The following is an 18,564-nucleotide window of genomic DNA, read 5'->3' on the forward strand; positions in this document are numbered from 1 at the left end:
ATTTCTTCCTAATGCCTGCAAGCTTCACAGTTGGGCTATAGTTCACCTGGGATTCGATGTAAAGGCTTCTGCTGTAATGACCTGCGGATTTTTATTGTGTTTCTCCTCTGTGAGTGATGATGCTACATTATTTGAAACATTAATTTCCCTGTAATTAGAATGTCGCTCTCTCCTGGTCCCACAATCATCACAATAACCATCTTTGGAAGATTTATGACTTACATACAAGACATTTAATATGCTTGAGTATCTATTATGTAAGTATTCCTGATATGCCAATGTGCTTGACCTTAAATCTACATCATGTTGGTGTACTTTAGCATAGGAAAAGTCCCAAGAAAGTGAGTATGAAAATCCTCCATATGCTGTATTGTTGCAGAGTGTGAGTGAACAAATAGATCCACATTCAACGGCAATTAGTCTCCAATAACCCTGCGAGAAAGTTGGAGCATGACAGGTGGTGATGAGTCATGTTCACATAACTGATTAGTAATGAGTCATGCTTTTGCTTAAAAACAAGTTGTTCTTTTCATGAATCCTCAATTCTGAATGGATGATGATGGATACATTGATTATGGATGGCCTAAGGAGTGGAGGGGGAATGACACAGGCTTTTACAGTATTGTGAGCACGCATCCCCCATCTGACAGTGTGTAGGAGTGTGTGTGTAGGAGTGTGTGTGTGTGTGTGTGTGTGTGTGTGTGTGTGTGTGTGTGTGTGTGTGTGTGTGTGTGTGTGTGTGTGTGTTTATCTGCCCCTTTGTCTGTTTGCCCCACCAGGTCTTGCACCTGTCTTTTGACTTGGCTCACTCTCTTCTAACTGCTGAACTTGACGAGCTAATCTTGCCCTGGCATGCTGCTACGTCAGTGTTGTTTGTATGCTGTCAGCAGTGGGACGCCGTTTCAGAAAGCTTTGTTTTCACTGAGATCTCAGCATGCCAGCTAAGACAAGAAGAGCTCTGGCTGGGCTACCGTCATCCACATGCCAGAAACAGGAGCGCAGACATGCTGCGAAAAAACCGTCTTGTCAGTCCTCTTTCTTTTCTCACTGTCTCACTCAAGTCCTGAGTCATGTATGAGCTGCATGCCTGTCTCATTTAAACTCTGCATGCCCAACCAGTGTGGTGATCGATCCTCCTCACAGGTACTCTTTGCAGCCTTCGCATACATGTGCTTCCATATGGTGACAATTGCTCATGTAATTTGATTCTGATAGGTTTGCCTTTGGGCCCTGAAGACCACCATCACAGAAGGGCAGTGCCAGAGAAGCAGCCACAAAATCTAATCAGAGATCCTGTGCCCATATCTCTGCTATATGAATGGTAGAATCGGTCTGAGGCTAAAAACACTCCATTCTTTTTATCACCTCGGCTGCAGTTTCTGTACCAGACGAAGATGAACAGTAGGAGACTGTAAATTGACCATAAACTGCTGTCAGGTATATTCTCAAGAATGATAGCCATTATTGCAGAGGGAGAGGTAGCCATGGGGTGAGAATGGTGGGCAAGATGGATCCGAAGTTGAAATCAGTACGACAGGAAAAAGGAGCCCTGAGCAGCATTTACTTCATTCAGCTTCAAATTATACATCATGCGCTCAGTTTGTGTAGCTGAAGTGGTATGGGCGTTTTTCTGAGGATGTTTTTTCTTAATCAGATCACAGAAACATGGATAGAGGGTATGTACTTTAGACTCAAAGCCCAGTGAGACACATCTGTGGCTAGATGAAGAAAATTTACTTAATTAAAATCACAAAAAAATGAGAAGTCGATATCCACCCTGCAAATGTTTAACTGCTTGAAAAATATCCTCCAGACATGTTTTAATTAAATTAAAAATAATTCAGTCTATAATTCAGGGGCTCAATAATTTGATGTGGTCTTTCCGAGAAATAACCCAGTTAGAAATTCTTAGATTCTTAAAATTCTGTATATGAACTTATTTACTTACTATGAGAAAAGTAAAGCGGGACTCACAAAGCTTAACACTTAAATATTTACCGAGAGAGATGCATGAAAAGAGCCAAACTAAGGATCGGTCTTTGATTTTCAACATACTGGTTTGATTTTTCTCTCTGTCAAGAGACTGTCCATTGACACAATTCAATCCAATAGTCAGTAATCTAATAGTATTAACATTAATGCAGTATAATGAACCGCACTGCACATAAACAAAAGCAAATGTGAATTTCAGTCAATCAAATCACATGGAACAGAAGAAAAGTACATACAGCATTAATGTTTGGCATCCTAGCTCTGACCTCATCGAAGTTTCCCTAAGGAGCCCACAAGACCCAGATCAGAACCTTCAGGTGCATTCTGCGGTGGAAGTGAGGCTTCCCAAATGCTGACAGCAGCCACAGCGGCGGTGGCAGCAAGCATGAGCAAAGTTTTCAGGTGAGCGGTGTACGCAGGCATGCAGCGAAAGAAAAAGAAAGAACACTGACGATGTACAGCCCTGAATAAAAAAGGCTGTGCTAGGTATGTGTTGCAAAAACAAAGGTCTTGTCATCTTAATGCGGACTGGAGCTGGGTTGCCTGAACTAGCTCGACAGCTTTGTTGCATTTATGTATGATGTTTCATTGGGCAAGTCCACTTCCGACATGAAACTAGTGTAAAATCTGACATGTAAAATCTGAGCAAACCTACAAAAACACGTGCGCAGTGTAGCAATGATGTAATGGTCTTTCAAAAAGTGTCTGTCTGTAGCGAAAGCCGATGTCAAGGCTGTCGTGAGGATGTCATGACTGTATGCATGGAGTGCACGGTTCCAATGAAAATAAAGAGAAAGTTTGCCATTTGAGTGTAACTTGAAGCAATAACAGAACTTAAAACAGTATTACAGCAGTTAAAACATAATATAACCACAACCTCAATAAAAAGCTGAGCCATTCGTCCACACCTGTACAATATACAAATGTATATGTACATTATCTTGCACTACGAACAATGTTCTCTGCTTTTTGCACTGTATTGTCACTATAGCAATTATCATTTCGCACTACTGTATTTATATATTCTTTTCTAGATGTGTACATATTTGTATATTTTTTATCATTTATTTTTTATTACTACTATTAGTTTTTATTTTTTTAATTTAATTTAATTTAATTTAATTTAATCTCTCTTCTTCTTTCTGTAGTTATTTTATTATTCTCTTTCCTTATTCCTAGGGTGACACCAAGAGCTGAAACCAAATTCCTTGTATGTTGTGTACATACCAGCCACTAAAGCTCATTCTGATTCTCAATCTGATTAGTTCAATAATTCCTCCTATCATTAAGCAGCCCTGATTCTTACGTTTATGAACTGGACATTTGCAACAGCAAATACATTTTGAGATTGAGAATGTTTGATAACAACAAACATTTTTTGAAGAATGTGTGCACCAGGTAGCAAAATGTGTATACAGGGCATATCTACAAAGCTGACAGCCTAATTAATTTGTTTTTCCTACAATGTCACTTCTTGAAAAATATAACCATAGCAATACAAGCACAATTTACATTTTTATGGCTAATTTAGGCACTTAAAGCACTCAGACTATACTCGATAAAGATCATGGCTAAATAGTGAAAAGACAGAATGTATCTTGAAGGAGAACACAAGGTGCATCTATTAACATGTATTAAAAACAACTTTTGATCAACTTCCTGTGCTTTGTACACCCACCGTTTACAACTGACAGCTTCCATAAGGTCACCTGTGGCTTCCCTTTAATGTTGTCGCTGAACATAATAGAGGCAGGAATTACATTTTCCTCAAATATTGATTGTATAAAAATGTGTGTTCTCAAAGACTGATGATCAAAAAAGCGGAGCAACATAATATTTAATCCGGTACACAGAGTAAACATAGGAAGACTACCAAACATTATAGTTCACCCAACTTAATTTCACAGTAACTTAGAATGATTTATTAGCAACTCTTAGATAGTTACGTATAATGGCTAGCTAGGTCAGCACTGAATCATCACCAGACTCATATTTGTGACTGAACTGTTGATGGTTGCATTGTGGGATAATGTAGGTGGACGTCTGGAATTAAAAATACTATCAATTCTTATTCTTTCTCGAGACTTTTCACTGCCAGTTCAACAATATCAAATAAATGCAATGCAAAACAAGTGGAACACTCTTTTAACAGTCTTCAAAAATACTTCCAGACACAAAAACAATATTTTTTTATTATATTATATGAGTGTATATAATCATAACTAATGTAGCTAGCCATAAGAAGCTGTGTGTTTATTAATCTGTCAGGTTGTTTTGAATGCTTATCTTCAGTACTGATAGAACCTCGCAAAGCTACAGCATGCACAAAAGCTTAACAGTGAAGATTTTATCTACAATTTGAGGATTAGCAACCTACACAACAACACAGCACTTTATTTACCTCAGACCCCAACAGCTTAAATGATGTATGAGGCCTGTAGAAAACTCAGAGTTCAGTAATAGGAGAAAATTACCAGTGATGACGGTTTCAGACAGTATTGTCTTTGCTCACAACACTGATTTGTGGAGCTGTCAACACATTTTGAAACATAAACAGATTTCTCTTGTTGACAGAGTCTTTCCTTCACCTGGGACAGATCTGTTTCTCATCTATATTCTCTGCGTGCACCTCTTTCAGGATATAATAAGATTCAGGTTTGAGGTTGTCTATTTACCAAACACCTGCTTGTTGTTTGTGACACATTCTGCTGTGATGGTTGGCTGGAGAATTGCCGATCAAAGTGAAATGTTTTCCCCTCTCGGTACCATGCAATTACCATATTTAGATTACTACATTTAAATGTAAACACAGCCGATTATTCATTTATATACTGTATATATACATGCCACCTCACAAATTTTCCATCAACAGAGAGGTCGAAAAGAATAGACACAGTAAAAGAGCAAGTAGGAAGGATGTGGCAGCAAATATACAACAGAAAAGATGATATATGGAGGGGGAAGTTGTTTGTTGTCCCTTAGCCTCAAACATGAGACATGGCAGGAATTTTAAATGATGTTGCTGAACCCTGGTTTTCCGAAAGCTATTCAAAGTGAATAATCAAAAACTGTTCCTTTGAGAAATGCAGCCCCCGAGACCAACTTGTTTATTTCCACACACATCTCTATTGGACCTGTTGTCACAATGAAAAATGCTCCTCTGAGATATGGAAATGTCTGAGGCCTGTCGTTGCAGTGGGCAGCAACTTGGCTTGAGGCGAGCAGATGGGCGAGTAAAGGTTACTAGAGTCACTCGTGGCATTAAAGACAACAAAACGAGCACCAAGAGAGAATGCCAACGTTTGAACATTGTGCTGTTTTGGAGGTATTTGTGTGCACAAACAGATGAATGTACAAATGGATGAAGCAAGTGGGAGGACAAGAGACAGCCGCAACACATGGAATTTACATGAAGTTGAGTGAACATTTGGATTTAAAAGGCAAATTTTGGCTGAAATGGATGAATGACGATAACATGGAGTACGAGGAGGAGGGGTAAATGAAGGGTAGATAGAGGAGAAGATGAAGAGAAAACACAGCATCGCATGTAGCTGGAAGCAAGTTGAAGTCACAAACAGTCATGTGGTGGAATGTACAACTGAACTGTGTAAAATGTGCATTTGGTGGCATGTGATGTAGAAAATGTCTGTGGGCAGTAAATGTCACTATATGCCATAGGATGCTTTTTATGCCATGATGTAAATGAAGTACTTATTTGTGAAAATTACTACTACTGAGAAGTAGTACTTTAGGGGTTTGCAAGAATTTCATGACCACAGAATCACTCACACAGCTTGCAGCACATTATATAATCACTATCATCTCCATCTTCATTCATGTCGACTAAGAAGAAGCCCCAGTGACACCCTGCATGTGCTCATACCTTCAATAATTTAAGGTCCATTTTGTCTCATCATTTTCCACCTGTTCAACTTCCAAGGCGAGGCTTGAATCAAGATATTAGTATTCAGCGGATTGACAGGCAGAGTATTGGCCTCTCTTTTCTTGGGGTGAATTACAGAAGGAGTCAATCATTCTTGACAATCTCAGGGAACAGATGATTGTCAGGCCGTCTTCTAGGAGTCATTTGAACTTTAAATGATTCCAGAAAAATGCCGATGGGTCTCCACTTAGAAAATCCTTGATGCAAGCCTTTTTAAAGTAGCCGAAAATGCAGTAAAAATAATGTCATAGTCATATTACAATGACCCCAAGTGATGTTGCTTTGGTCAGAATGACTGAATGTCAACCTAATCTTCTTATTCTAACTACAAAAAATCACATTATTAAGTATTCGTTATGGAATATTGTATAATATGATTTTATTGTCTCATCTCTAACTTAATTACCATTTACAAAAAATAATTAATTCTCCTTATGTTTCCATGTGTTTCAAGAAGCAACACTGAAAATTAAACAATACAGAAATTCATTACACACACTACTCCAATGAGATTGTGTTCGGTTTTTTCGAGAGATAGAAACTTTGTTGATATTTGGAATCTCATTTATTTAATCTAAATCAGGAAATAAACAAAAGACATCTCTTTAATGCTAATGCTAATAAATACACGGGACTGATCTGTCACCATAATCACATAAACAGCATACCAAGCCAGCATAACTGATGTCTGTCGTGTTTCCATGTGCGTTAATAAGATTTAGTTAGCGATGTTATAATTTAGCAAAAACAGTTGTTGATCATGTGTAAATGCATTCGTGTGCAAGACTTCTGAAATCAGGGGGTGCATATTTAGCAACATGTCTGTCCTTCTGCTTTAAAATAAAAAAACACTAAAAACATAAAACAAGCAGCTTTTCCACAGGATAGCATCGATCAATGCAGAATGATTGGCTGAAGTTCTTGCCTCATAAAAAATAAAAGTCTGAGTGTTTAGTCGAGTAAATGGCACCAGATTGTTGTTGGCGTCTAGTCTCAAGTCAAAATGTCATTCACATTCACAAATGGAGTTGTTGAAATTATCAACAACTCCATTTGCCCTGCCTCATTTGAATGAACCGTCTTTATTCTCACTTCTCTTCTTCCATCTCAGCTTCACATGCAAGTTTGGCATTAATATAATATACAGTGAAAAGCAAATTTGAAATTCAGGAAATAATCCAAATGTCAGGACTCCAAATACACTGGATGTGGTTTTGAACACCCACAAGAATGAAGAGATTTAAACTAATAGTAAGTTTCCATGAAGAGGAAGGTTTTATTAAATAGAGCACCTGAATAAAATAAATCTAAGAGTCTCTAAGTCATGGTTCAGTGGAGCAGGATGTATGACCCAACAGCAGATGACCAGACAGGCAGGAAAAGTTTGGAGACTTTATCGCCAGGTGAAAGGATCCTACAAATCCTGCTGGATTTGTAGTGCAGGTAAACAAATCCAAAGAGGCAAAGCATTGAGGCAGGTCAGAAACAGGCAGTGGATCAGAAGAGGTGCAGGCAGCATGGACAGAAAACAGGAGTATGTAGAAACAGATAGTTTTAATAATCAGGAAATGTAGAAATTTAGCAGAACTGGCTAATCTGTTGTTGTTAAATCAATGTGAGATTAGAAATTTTGTTAATTCAAAGCCATTCAATATAGAATGTTTAGTTTTTAGCATATTAACAGTGGTCATTATGTGCCTTGGAGTCCACAAACCCAATCCTGAGGGAAAATCAGTGTCTGTCTTTAAGGGGAACGTGAAAGGGAAATGCAGGAAAACAGGGGTTACTGCAGGACCGATGCGACATGATCTGCTGCAGAACCCAGCCTGCAGAGAGCTCTTAAATTACTCTAATAAGAGACCGCTGATGTGACCTAGGAACTTCTGTCATTTTAAGGAGGGTAGAAGATGGTCAGAGAAGCTTCTACCTGAATGTATCGTATACTACTCTTTGCAATTTCAAAAGACATAAAACTTGTGTAACATTGTTTCACTGTGCAATCTGACTCAGAAGCGTTCGCTGAAGCGTGCAAATTCATTTGGATGCAAGCGAAATGCTGCGCTGTAGAGCAGAGCTGCCTCCAAAGAAGAGCAGCGATGCAACAAAAGCAAACTGAGATGTGCGAAATGCAGAAGTCCATAATAAAGAAAAGATCATGTTTCATTCCACCTCATGTATATTATATATAATACAAAATGCTAATCTAGGGGAAAAAATGTCACTCTGAACACTTTTAAACATTGCACATTAACGCATGACACAAAAAATATTGATGCCTTTAGGTGGCTGTTAAAGAGATTTACAGTCCCAAAGTCACAGATGCTGGACTGTGCTTGTTTCCACCATCAGTATGCGAATGGCAACAGAATGTTCACAACAGAGGCAGATCAACTGAGATATACACAAGTCTGCAACACTCAAAACTGTGTGCTCCTTTCTCATTGGAAAGGCAACAATATCAGGGGGATGAAAGAGAGAAAAGCAAAGTTTGTGTGAGAAACCAGACTAAAATGACTGCAGGGAACACATGAGGATGAAAGTTGAAGACACAAGATGGGGAAGGGGAAGGGGAGAGATGGAGTGAATCCGAAAGTTGTTTTTTTTTCACTTTTTCTTGTTTTGTTTCCTCTCTCACCAAGGGCCAAACTGCAGGAAGTGCCAAGAGGAATGGCACTGAGGATCGGAGGGAACGAGTCAAAATAGAGCTCCACAAGGCAGTTTCTACTCCACCTGATCATCAAAAATGGACACGTTATTGATGAAGTGAAGCAGTCAGAGGTGATGTAGATCATGCCTGGAATTTGAATTGCAGCCAATACTGAAATTACAACTGCTGACACTTATTGCCAATGTTGCAAGTCAGAAGCTATCACCAGCTGTGACATTCATTGTGAGTTATGATATCCGTTACGCTCACATTTTTGAGTTTCTCACTCCCCTGCCGTGTTTTTTAAGTTGGACCGGTGCTGTGACCAGAGTGAGCTCAGCGTGAGCTAACCTTTCAAATCTGAAATGACTCCCTGTGAAGGTCATACCTGTGTGTCCTACTGCAAATGATTTATCAGGAGTGGCTTCTCTTGTCTATGCAACAGGAGAACAGACAAAAAAAAAACCAAAAAAACATGCATCAGCATTTGTTTCTGGGTTATGGAGTGGAGAATAAATTCTGAGCTTTTATCATACAGGGGTAAGAGGCGAAACACTGAGGAAGAGCAAAACAGAAGCGCTGTAGTAGGAATAGGGGAGGAGGATTCTTAGTCTTCTGTATCTTTCTCATCAGTAATATCTGGGGGAAAAAGATAATCACTCATGTCCTGTTTACATAATCATGCTTATTTGTTATAATTGGTTCCCACTGTATAATTTCTTTGAGTCCAGACTTTGCTCAGCTCTTGAAAACGCCTGAATGTCTGCAGCACTGTGAAAAGGCCAGAGCTGATATCAGGAACAATTTAGGTCACTCTAGCAAGACTTAGACTCGTTATTCATGAGTCTAACTTGACTTGTAATGGCTCATTAAATGCCCAGTTCAGAGGAACCTGCTCTCAGACCACAACTTTCGAGTGCATTTCCTATCTCATCTATCTTCGACCTTGAAAGGTGATTCAATGCCTTTATTTCACCATAGTTGAAATAATGTAACACCAGTACTCATGACTCAATCAGAAAACCCCTTTTTACCTCCAACTGATACAATTGGAAGTTATTCAGCTTTATAAAAATCCAACAACCATGAATATAAATTCATGGTTGTTGGATGTAGGGAGCCTGCGATGCTGAGGATTGATTTTCAAGGTTTAAAATGATTGCATCCGTAGCTCTGGGGGTTGGGTTATATATTTTCTTTTTCTTCTGTTTTTCTAGTTTTAGATTACTTATTTAAATGTGCCCTAGAAATTATATTCAACAAATGCGTGACAGGGTAAAGATATGAGCATTCGACAGCTAGGTGTTTAAACAGTGTTTAGAAGTATTTGCGCTCCACTTCGGTCCAAGTTATAATGAAAACTATATTTATTGTTCCTCCAGTCTGCACTCAGTCATTTGTTATTCATCTGATAGCTTTATGCCTATGAGACTATGCCAACTGCATAGTGGAGATAGTGCCTCTGAAGAATAACAGTAACATATGAAAGGAATAAGAAGCATGCAGTGATAAATTATGGTTTTGGATTGAGGAGGATATATGCCAGCTGGATGAGTGATGCCTTGTGGAAATGAATGAGGCGATCAGCATTTAATCACATGCAGTGTCTTGGCATCGGCATACAGCACTGAAGAACAATGAGGATGGATTTAATGTAGAAGAGAAATTATGTATGAGAGAGTGTGATAAAACTGTAGTTCTCTTGGGGAGTTTTGACTTAACCCTAAAGTTTAGGTTTCACAGGTCGGCTCACAGGTTATTTGGGACCTGTGGGAGACTCACTCAGTGCGTGTCCTTGACTCATATCAGTTTGTAGTTGGTTGAGGACAGAGATATTTAATATAGTGTTAAGCCGGAAACACAGAGTAGTTGTAGTGGCCTGGAATTTGATGATGCGGTTGATCAATATCTAAATGTGTGCCTCATTTCTTTTGATTTCTTCAACAAATACTGTTTTTTTTTTTAAATCAACATAATGAGGGGAGTTTTGCAATGAGAAAATCTGCAAACTGTCAATTGCACAGAAAAACAACAAATTGAATTTGATTCCCCTTTATTTTCTTCTCACAATTAATTTATGTCAATTTTAAGCAACTCAAAGCACTTGGCAACGATCAGGAAAATAGATTAAGTACAGAAAGAGTCAACACTGACTGTGATGAGATGTGCTGCTTTTCACTTCTTTAATATTCAACCAAAAACCAGGAAGTTCCTCAGTAGCCCAAACCTAGCAAAACAATGAATGCAGCTCATGAAACCTGCTGTTGGATAAAATAGAAAACAAATAGCTTGCAATCATAATTCTGGCAGTAGTTTCCTACAAAATATATTGAGCAAACATAAATGCATTTTGTTGAAGGTAGGGTTGCCCGTTGGTGTGCAATGACAATGATTAATATACTGTTTAACTGAATCAGGCGCACGTTTGCTGCAAATAAGTCAATGTCAAGTGTCGGATAGACATTTCCTTCTTGTGGAGCAGCGTGCTTGCGAAAATGTGATTTGTTTAATTTGCGGGGCCCTCACTGGATCCCAATAATGAGCAAAACACTTGAGTAATTTGAAATAATGTGCTGCTGTGAGGCAAGATTCGTGATGAGTTGCTGGTGTTACATTGCAGTGATATACGGCCGGCTGCAAGAAGAAGATACAACTCACTCTTTATTATTACCCGCGACTATTTTTGCAGGTCAGCAGCTGCTGGTAATACTAAACCTTTTGCCCTCAGACTGGAGACCTGTAAATCAGAATGTGGGTGTATTCAGAAGTCGCTCTCTGTAGTCCAGAGATGTCCACAGTCGTCTCTATCATGTCCACTAGGGATGCTGCTGCTGTCTTTCCTCCAGCCCACTGCTTCCAGCTGCCAATTTCCCCCAGTCTACTCTGCATCGCCCTTACCATACTTGATATGCTCATCTACACACTGATTGAATCTTACTTACCAGCTATACATGTAGTATATTTAATGCCAGAGCTGTACATCATAACAGCACACTATGAATCAGTTTCAGTGTTAGCTTGTATTCTCTATGTGTCATCTATCTTATCATGCATGTATCCAGTTGTGTGTTATATGTTCCTTGTTCCCCACCCCCTCTTCTCCCATCCTTCTCCCTCTCCCTCTCCTCCTCCACCCCCTCTACCTCTTCAGTCCCTCTCAATCCGCCGGCCAGCGGCGGATGGGTCCTCCCATGTGAACAGGGTTCTGCTCAAGGTTTCTTCCTGTTAAAAGGGAGATTTTTCTGCCACTGTCGCCTTAGGGCTTGCTCTGGGGGTCAGGCATATGGCTTCTGTAAAGCGTCTTGAGACAATTTCAATTGTAATCAGGGCTATAGAAATAAAATTGAATTGAACTGAACTGTATTATCAGATATGCTCCAAAACACTGGGAAAGTGGACAGGAAAATGAGGGTCTAATTGCTGTAGGTGTGGCAGAGGAAGATAAGTCTGACAGTAAAGGTGTGTAGTTGAAATCATTAATGGAAACACATGGGATCAGTGTATGGGAGATATAGAAATCTGTTTCCTAGATATATTCAGGAGAAAACCTCACTTTCTGTTGTATCTGCCTCTCTTAAACTTTGCACCCGATTGTGCATCCTACACGGCTATTCAGTGACGTGTGTGCTGGGTGGATGTTTTCAATAGTACTAAATTGTCCCTTTGTCCCCTTCTTTTATGGGTAATCTCCATCATTCTGCTTTCAATCCTGCGCTTCTGACAGTTTCAGTTATAGGATTTCTCTCATCCTTCACTTGTCCTCGCTTATTTGTTCCAGCCTCCGATTCTTTTACAGCGACCTCCACCTCCTTCAGTCTCCTTGACAATTTTGCCCTCGCTCTTTCTTTCTGGCACTGCAAGTGTGCATCTGCATGTCTGTGTCGACTGTAAGTTCCATTTGTATGACAGCAGGGCTTAAGTTGTCACAGACGTCCTCTACAGTGATTAGCCTCAATTCCGCCATTCAGCTACAGGCTGACAGTCATTTTATGACTTTCCGTCACTCTTTGTCGCGCTTTCTCCCCTCTCAAACTAATGGGCTGAGCAACGGTTCCTCTCCTGCTCCGCTTCCCTCCTCTGCCTCTTGTTCACTTTAAGAGTCTCTCTTCATCCTCTCAGACTGTTAATCCAGTCTTGCCCTATGTACCTCTGACAAGAACAGACTGTGGAAAGGGAAGTAAGCAGTGATGTAAATATCCAGTCAGGAAGGTCTAGTCTTACTGCATGATTTTTTTTTACATGTACAGTCTTTAACGTCACTGCTCACACTGTGATGTCACTCTTAGTTGAACACTCATCTCCCGAACGACAGATTTTCAGTAGTTAAACAGGAACTCAACTGATTTCTTACTCAACGGGCTCAACGGGGAGCAAGTCACTACTACATAGTGTAAAAAAAGGTGGAAAGCCTCTTGTGGTACCAAAGGAGGCTCTGCAAAACCAGATAAATTGGTTTAAATGGTGTCACTTGTGTCAGGGTCAAATGGGACCGAAGACTGAAGTTTGAAATATAAAACTATCTGGAGGAGTTGGTTGAGGTAGAAATCGTTACCAGAATTTTTCAGTCTGCTCCTCATTTCTGCTCAAGGCTAAATTACCTGTTGCCATACACCCAACGTCTCAAAATGAATTGTTTGCAGAATAGTTGTGTATTGAATAATGCAGCCACTTGCTTTTTTTGTTGTTTGTTTGTTTTGTTTTTACAGTAATGAAAAATCGACGAAAAAAGCAGCATGAAGTGGCAGCAACATAACTTGTAGTAAAACATGCATCTGTCAGTACACTGTATATAAATTGGTTTTCTTAAAACCTTAGTTTTAAAAAATTCTAAAGTCACAATACACCAAGGAAGAACAGATAATAGTTTTAAGGATTGATCTATCAGATAATTAGACTGTTAGATGTCTGCACATTATTTAAAGAATTCTAACCAAAAGTTTTCTATCACATAATCCCTGAAGAACTGGATCTTCAAGAATGCTTGTACACTAGAACTATGACAGATTGTATAAAGCCTGGGAGAATTGGGATATATACTGACATACTAATGTGTTTCTTATGTGTTCAACCTCTCTAATAAAAGTCAACACCATCCTTTAGTCTTTGAAACAAACTTTACGGTGTAAAGTCTAACTAAAATGAAAATCCCCTCACTTAAATGGAAAGAGACGATTTTCTATAAAATATCATGTTTTTTAGAATATAAAGTGTCAGTTAAATCAACTAGTTTTAGTTGAAGGGTGAGTCAGGCAGTTCACATCATGAACTGAACTTTATAATAATCATCCACTGCCAGAGAAAAACAACCGTGGAATATGGCTCAAGAGAGCTGCAGACGCCTTGATCTCCTGAGGATACTGTTATGTTTGCACGACATGAGTGTCAGTTTGATAAAGATCTAACCAGCATACATTGTGCAGATGATCAATTTGAGCTTCTCTGCGGCTGTATGGACAAACGTGAATATGCTTTTATAGAGGAGGAAGCCAGGAAACGTACACAGAGCTATACAGTGTTTCCACATAGTGTGAAAAACACAAAAGAACTCCTGCTGAAAGGCTGAGAAACGTATATTTTTTTTATTATTTGCAGACAAGTAGAGAAGACTTACTGATAATCCAACCATGATGCGAAGTCTGAATAAAAATATTTAGATGCTAAATGAGGCCTTGAAAACTCTAATGGAAGTTCAGCTCGGCTTTCATCTGCAGTCCATTCGCTCCAAATGGTCGGAAACACACATAAAGCCAAGTATAAATTTCTGGGTGCACTACCAAGAACGCATTTCTTCCATCAAGACTCACACTACTCAATTTTCAATCGCTGCATCTGGGGAAACTTGAATTTTACTTTCGGCAATGGACAGGGAAAAAAGCGAGAAAGTAATAGCTTATCTTCATTTTTTTGAGATATTCCTGTGGAGCTGCAGAGATGCTGAAAGGGCAACAAACTTTAGGAAGCTGAGTTAGAGAGGAGAAAAAGAAGCGGAAGACGTAAACATCATTTAGTTTATGCCGATGAATGTGAGATTGTCGGTCAATAAGTTGAATGAACTTGCAACCTACGCAAGACATGAGAAGTACTGAAAGTGCAGCATATTTTCTGCTTTATGACCATATTTCATGAGGGGAATATGCAGATTTTTACATGAGTGGGAAAGAGCTGAAGATGGGGGCACTTAAAAGTGTTGTGTATTAGTACTGAATGATGTGAACGCCTCTTTCATCACTCGGTTCCACCGGAGGACATCATTAACTCTCTCAATCTCATAATAATCACAGAGGACTTCATTAATGTCTCATCATCCCTAAATCTAAATGAGCTTAAGTTGTTTTAGCAAATGCAGAGCAGGAAAAAGACTGGACTGGAGACAGAGTTAAATGTTAAATGTATTCCATTTTACTAACCCTGCACATTTTGTACATGTAGATAACAGACAAACTAACAATGTCTGCTTTTGTCATAATCTTGACACGTTAATTCCCTCATTAATTATACTACATCTGTGCACATAGTGTATTTTTGCACGAAACAAGTGTACTCTTTATGCATTTTTGATTTATGTGTGAACTCATCGGCTGGTGTGACATCTTAAGCTGCCTTCAGGGCTCAATAAAGCATCTTGACACCCTGTTCTTTCTGTCCGCAGTCATCAGACCTCAGCCTTTTTAAACAGCAGTGGGAACACGAGTAAAAAGGCGAGACTGATGTACCATCATAAAACAAGACGCTCTTTGTGACCATGTTAAGAGTCCTGGGATGATCATGATCCAGGAAAAAGCACATAAAGAGAATGTTGCCTATGACATTACCCAAAAGGAAATTTAGAAGAAAATGATTAACCCCTCTGGCAACCCCTGTTATTAAAACATTTTGGTAAGGCTGGCAAGCGTAGCACAATCACCGAAGGGGCTGTCTGGCACTACTGTGACCAAAATAGTTGTAGAATTTGTTGTGCTTCATTTCTGTTGCATCAAATTTGGCAGAGAGGCAGTTTTTAGAACAGGTTCAAGAACATCAGTGTCCCTGACTCATTGTTACAAGTGTCATTTTGATTCACATCACTTTTGCCTGAGTTTTCCAAATCTTCCTCTGGCCTGGTGAGAAGGATAAGAAGATTTATTGCATTTCAAATTTCCCACAAGTGTTTCTGATTCATAGTGCAAGGCTTTTCATTCTGGCCTCGCAGCGGTGGAGCTTCTATTGACTAAATATCAAAGGTTTTTCAGGTAGAAGTTCTAAAAATATAGCCTGGGGCTTTACAGTATAAATTGCATGTATTAATGAAACAGGGAAATAATGACTGATAACATTTAAGTAATATTTTATGCATGGGAAATTAGAAAAGCAGCATGTTGTAGATTTAATTTAGGTGGTACATACGTGGTACAAATGGAAACCATACATGGGAGACACACATATCTAAATACATATGCAAATACGTGCAAGTAGCTGCACACAAGCCTGTACAAGACTATATTCACTTACAAGCCATGCTTAGCCACATAAAGCTGTAGTAGAAAGTCTACTCTAAATGACATAAAAGCCCCCACCTCGGGCCTTCTTTGAAGATAATCTCCAGTGTGTGAGATAATGAGGATTTGTTCACAAGCAGCTCCACTCTTAACCCCGGGTGATTCAACTTGTCTCTTCCCTTTAATGTGCAAGTACAGGTGAAGGCATTGAGTAAATAGAAAGGCTATGAATATATTTTCATGATTTCTCCACTCATGAATTCCTTAAGAAAGATCGCCTCAGCAGCTTGTCGGGCCACAATGAATACTGTACTAGCAGCAGGTCACGCTATGTGTGCAAATTACTGCCTGGTTTCTAAGGCTGATTTTTAAGCAAGGGATACCGTTTCATTTCTGCTCTCTCGTCTCTTTTCTGCTCTTCAGTGAGACTGCGTGTAGGTTCCCAATGATTAAAAAATAAGAAACAGGTGGAAATGTAGGTGTCCTTCATTTACTGTGGCCACTTTCAAATCCATTTCTCTAAGTAGGTTATTGCATTTTCTCTGTTTAAATAGTCTGGTTGTGAGAGATATACATCGTGAGACCTATTAACATAGATGTGAAACACAAGGTCGTTTTTGTTTGGGTTTTTTTTTTTCCCAAAGACTTTATGAGACTTTATGAGTCTGGTTTGATCCCTCATTCAGATCATTTCTTCTGGAGCTGAACTGACGAGGTCGTAGTATTGCAAGATTCACAGTTATTGTTAGTTTTTTTTATTGCCAGAAGGTGAAAACTCACAAAGATTTTTTTTCTCTTGTCTTTACTCCTCTCTGCTTTTTCCATTTTTGTTTTAGATGGGAAATGCCTCTGAAACATTTCTGCTCGTGTCCAGAATATCTAAAGACAATGACTTCCTCATGGGAACGCTCTACACCATTTTTGGTTAGTATTTTATTTATTTTCTCCTAGCTTTGCACGTTTCAGCTGCTTGAATGTGGACTTCAACAGAGCTTACTGCACCACTCTGTCTCCCAGGTGTGCTGTCTGTGCTGGGGAATGGGATCCTGCTGTTCGTGGCCTATAGAAAGAAGTCCTCCCTGAAGCCAGCAGAGTTCTTTGTGGTCAACCTGGCCATCAGCGACCTGGGCATGACCATAACCCTGTTTCCACTCGCAATTCCATCAGCCTTCGCCCACATGTGAGTGACCGTTCAGGTTTCCATGACTCTTTCTGCTTTCCTCTATTCATCTTGTATGTCATGTTCACAATCAGCATACTGTATGGCAAAGACATTAACAAAGAGTGAAAGTTAGCAAGTGGTTGGAAACGCTGGGCTGAAGCTGTCACTAAGGACAATGAGGTCATGCACTCGTTATCTCTGGCAATTTTAGGTTTTAAACAGCCTGAGCTTTTAGTTTATATTATTAATTTAAAAAATAAATATAAATGGTTTGCTTTTTAAGGCAGAGAACTTTTAGATTTTAAAAAGATTTAGGAACTGGAATCAAAAATAAAAGTTTGAGTAGATATTTGAAACAGCTTTTGCACATCTCTGATGGAGATAAACTTCAAAGGAATATCTTATTTTTCAACACTGTATTTTTGTATCATTCACTTTTTCAGTAAGTTTGATTTTCTTTCTAAAATCTCTCTAAGCAACGTCCTCCAATGTCCCAGTCAGCTGCCAAAGAATGAACGAGGCTTCATGTTGATGAGAAATGCTGATTTGAGACCCTTTTAATAATTACTGTGTGCTGTGAGATCTGAGCCTCGCAAGCAGCAGCGAGGGATTTCTGAGGTTTTGCCTCCAAGGGCTTCATAAAACGTGACCCACGTTGTTGGTGAAGGTTGTCTGGCTAATCTGCAGCCTGATAGGATGAAAACAAGCACCACTGAGAAGTGAATAAGTTGTTCCACTTCCTCTAGATGGCCGCTTACTGTTAATCGTCACCTAAAACGACACTAGGATCACAGCAGTGCTCAGTGTAGTGGTGATGCAAGAACAACATTCTCTATTTGAGTCTCTGTGGAAAAAACATTGATGTTGTAAAGTAGCATTAGTGCAATAACAATACAGAGATTTACTTTTCATGTTTTGTGTTAAACTAGCATTATACTGTAAGCACAATAACCAGCTTTATAATTGCTTGATAATTTACTATTTACTAGATTAATATACATTTTTAGAAATGGGGGAAATTACATTTACTGTTTACATCTGATTTTATTGTTTTCCTCACTTAAAAAAAATAAATTAGTTTTTCAAAAATTACAACTTTTTGGTATATAGTCCAAAATTTGCTTCTGGTTCGCTCTCATTATGTCTCCACTCAATATGAAAAATGTAATGGAAAAATTGCATTTAAAATGACACATGCTCACACATGACACGCTTGTCTCTCATATGTCACCTGTTTCATCCCGTGACCTTCCCTGCATGCTTCTCTGATCTCCTGAGGATGTGCAGCTGATAGATGTCATCTGCCCCTGTATTGGGTCAAAAAGTATCGCTGCTCACTACAGTT

At 39.1% G+C, this 18,564-nt stretch overlaps 1 protein-coding gene across 3 annotated transcripts in view; it reads left to right on the top strand.

The window, feature by feature from the left end:
- opn7b (opsin 7, group member b) overlaps window positions 1-18,564 on the top strand; it is a 61,735-nt gene that overhangs the window by 27,305 nt on the left and 15,866 nt on the right. For all 3 annotated transcript variants that reach the window (XM_023273606.3, XM_055013091.1, XM_055013090.1), the window contains 3 exons: window positions 8,575-8,713; window positions 16,894-16,981; window positions 17,075-17,237. In XM_023273606.3, the coding sequence (XP_023129374.1) occupies window positions 16,894-16,981; window positions 17,075-17,237 (251 nt within the window). In that variant the 5' untranslated portion in view covers window positions 8,575-8,713. The remainder of the gene's footprint in view (window positions 1-8,574; window positions 8,714-16,893; window positions 16,982-17,074; window positions 17,238-18,564) is intronic.

This window comes from Amphiprion ocellaris, chromosome 8, assembly GCF_022539595.1.
Source record: "Amphiprion ocellaris isolate individual 3 ecotype Okinawa chromosome 8, ASM2253959v1, whole genome shotgun sequence".
NCBI classification, from domain to species: domain Eukaryota; kingdom Metazoa; phylum Chordata; class Actinopteri; family Pomacentridae; genus Amphiprion; species Amphiprion ocellaris.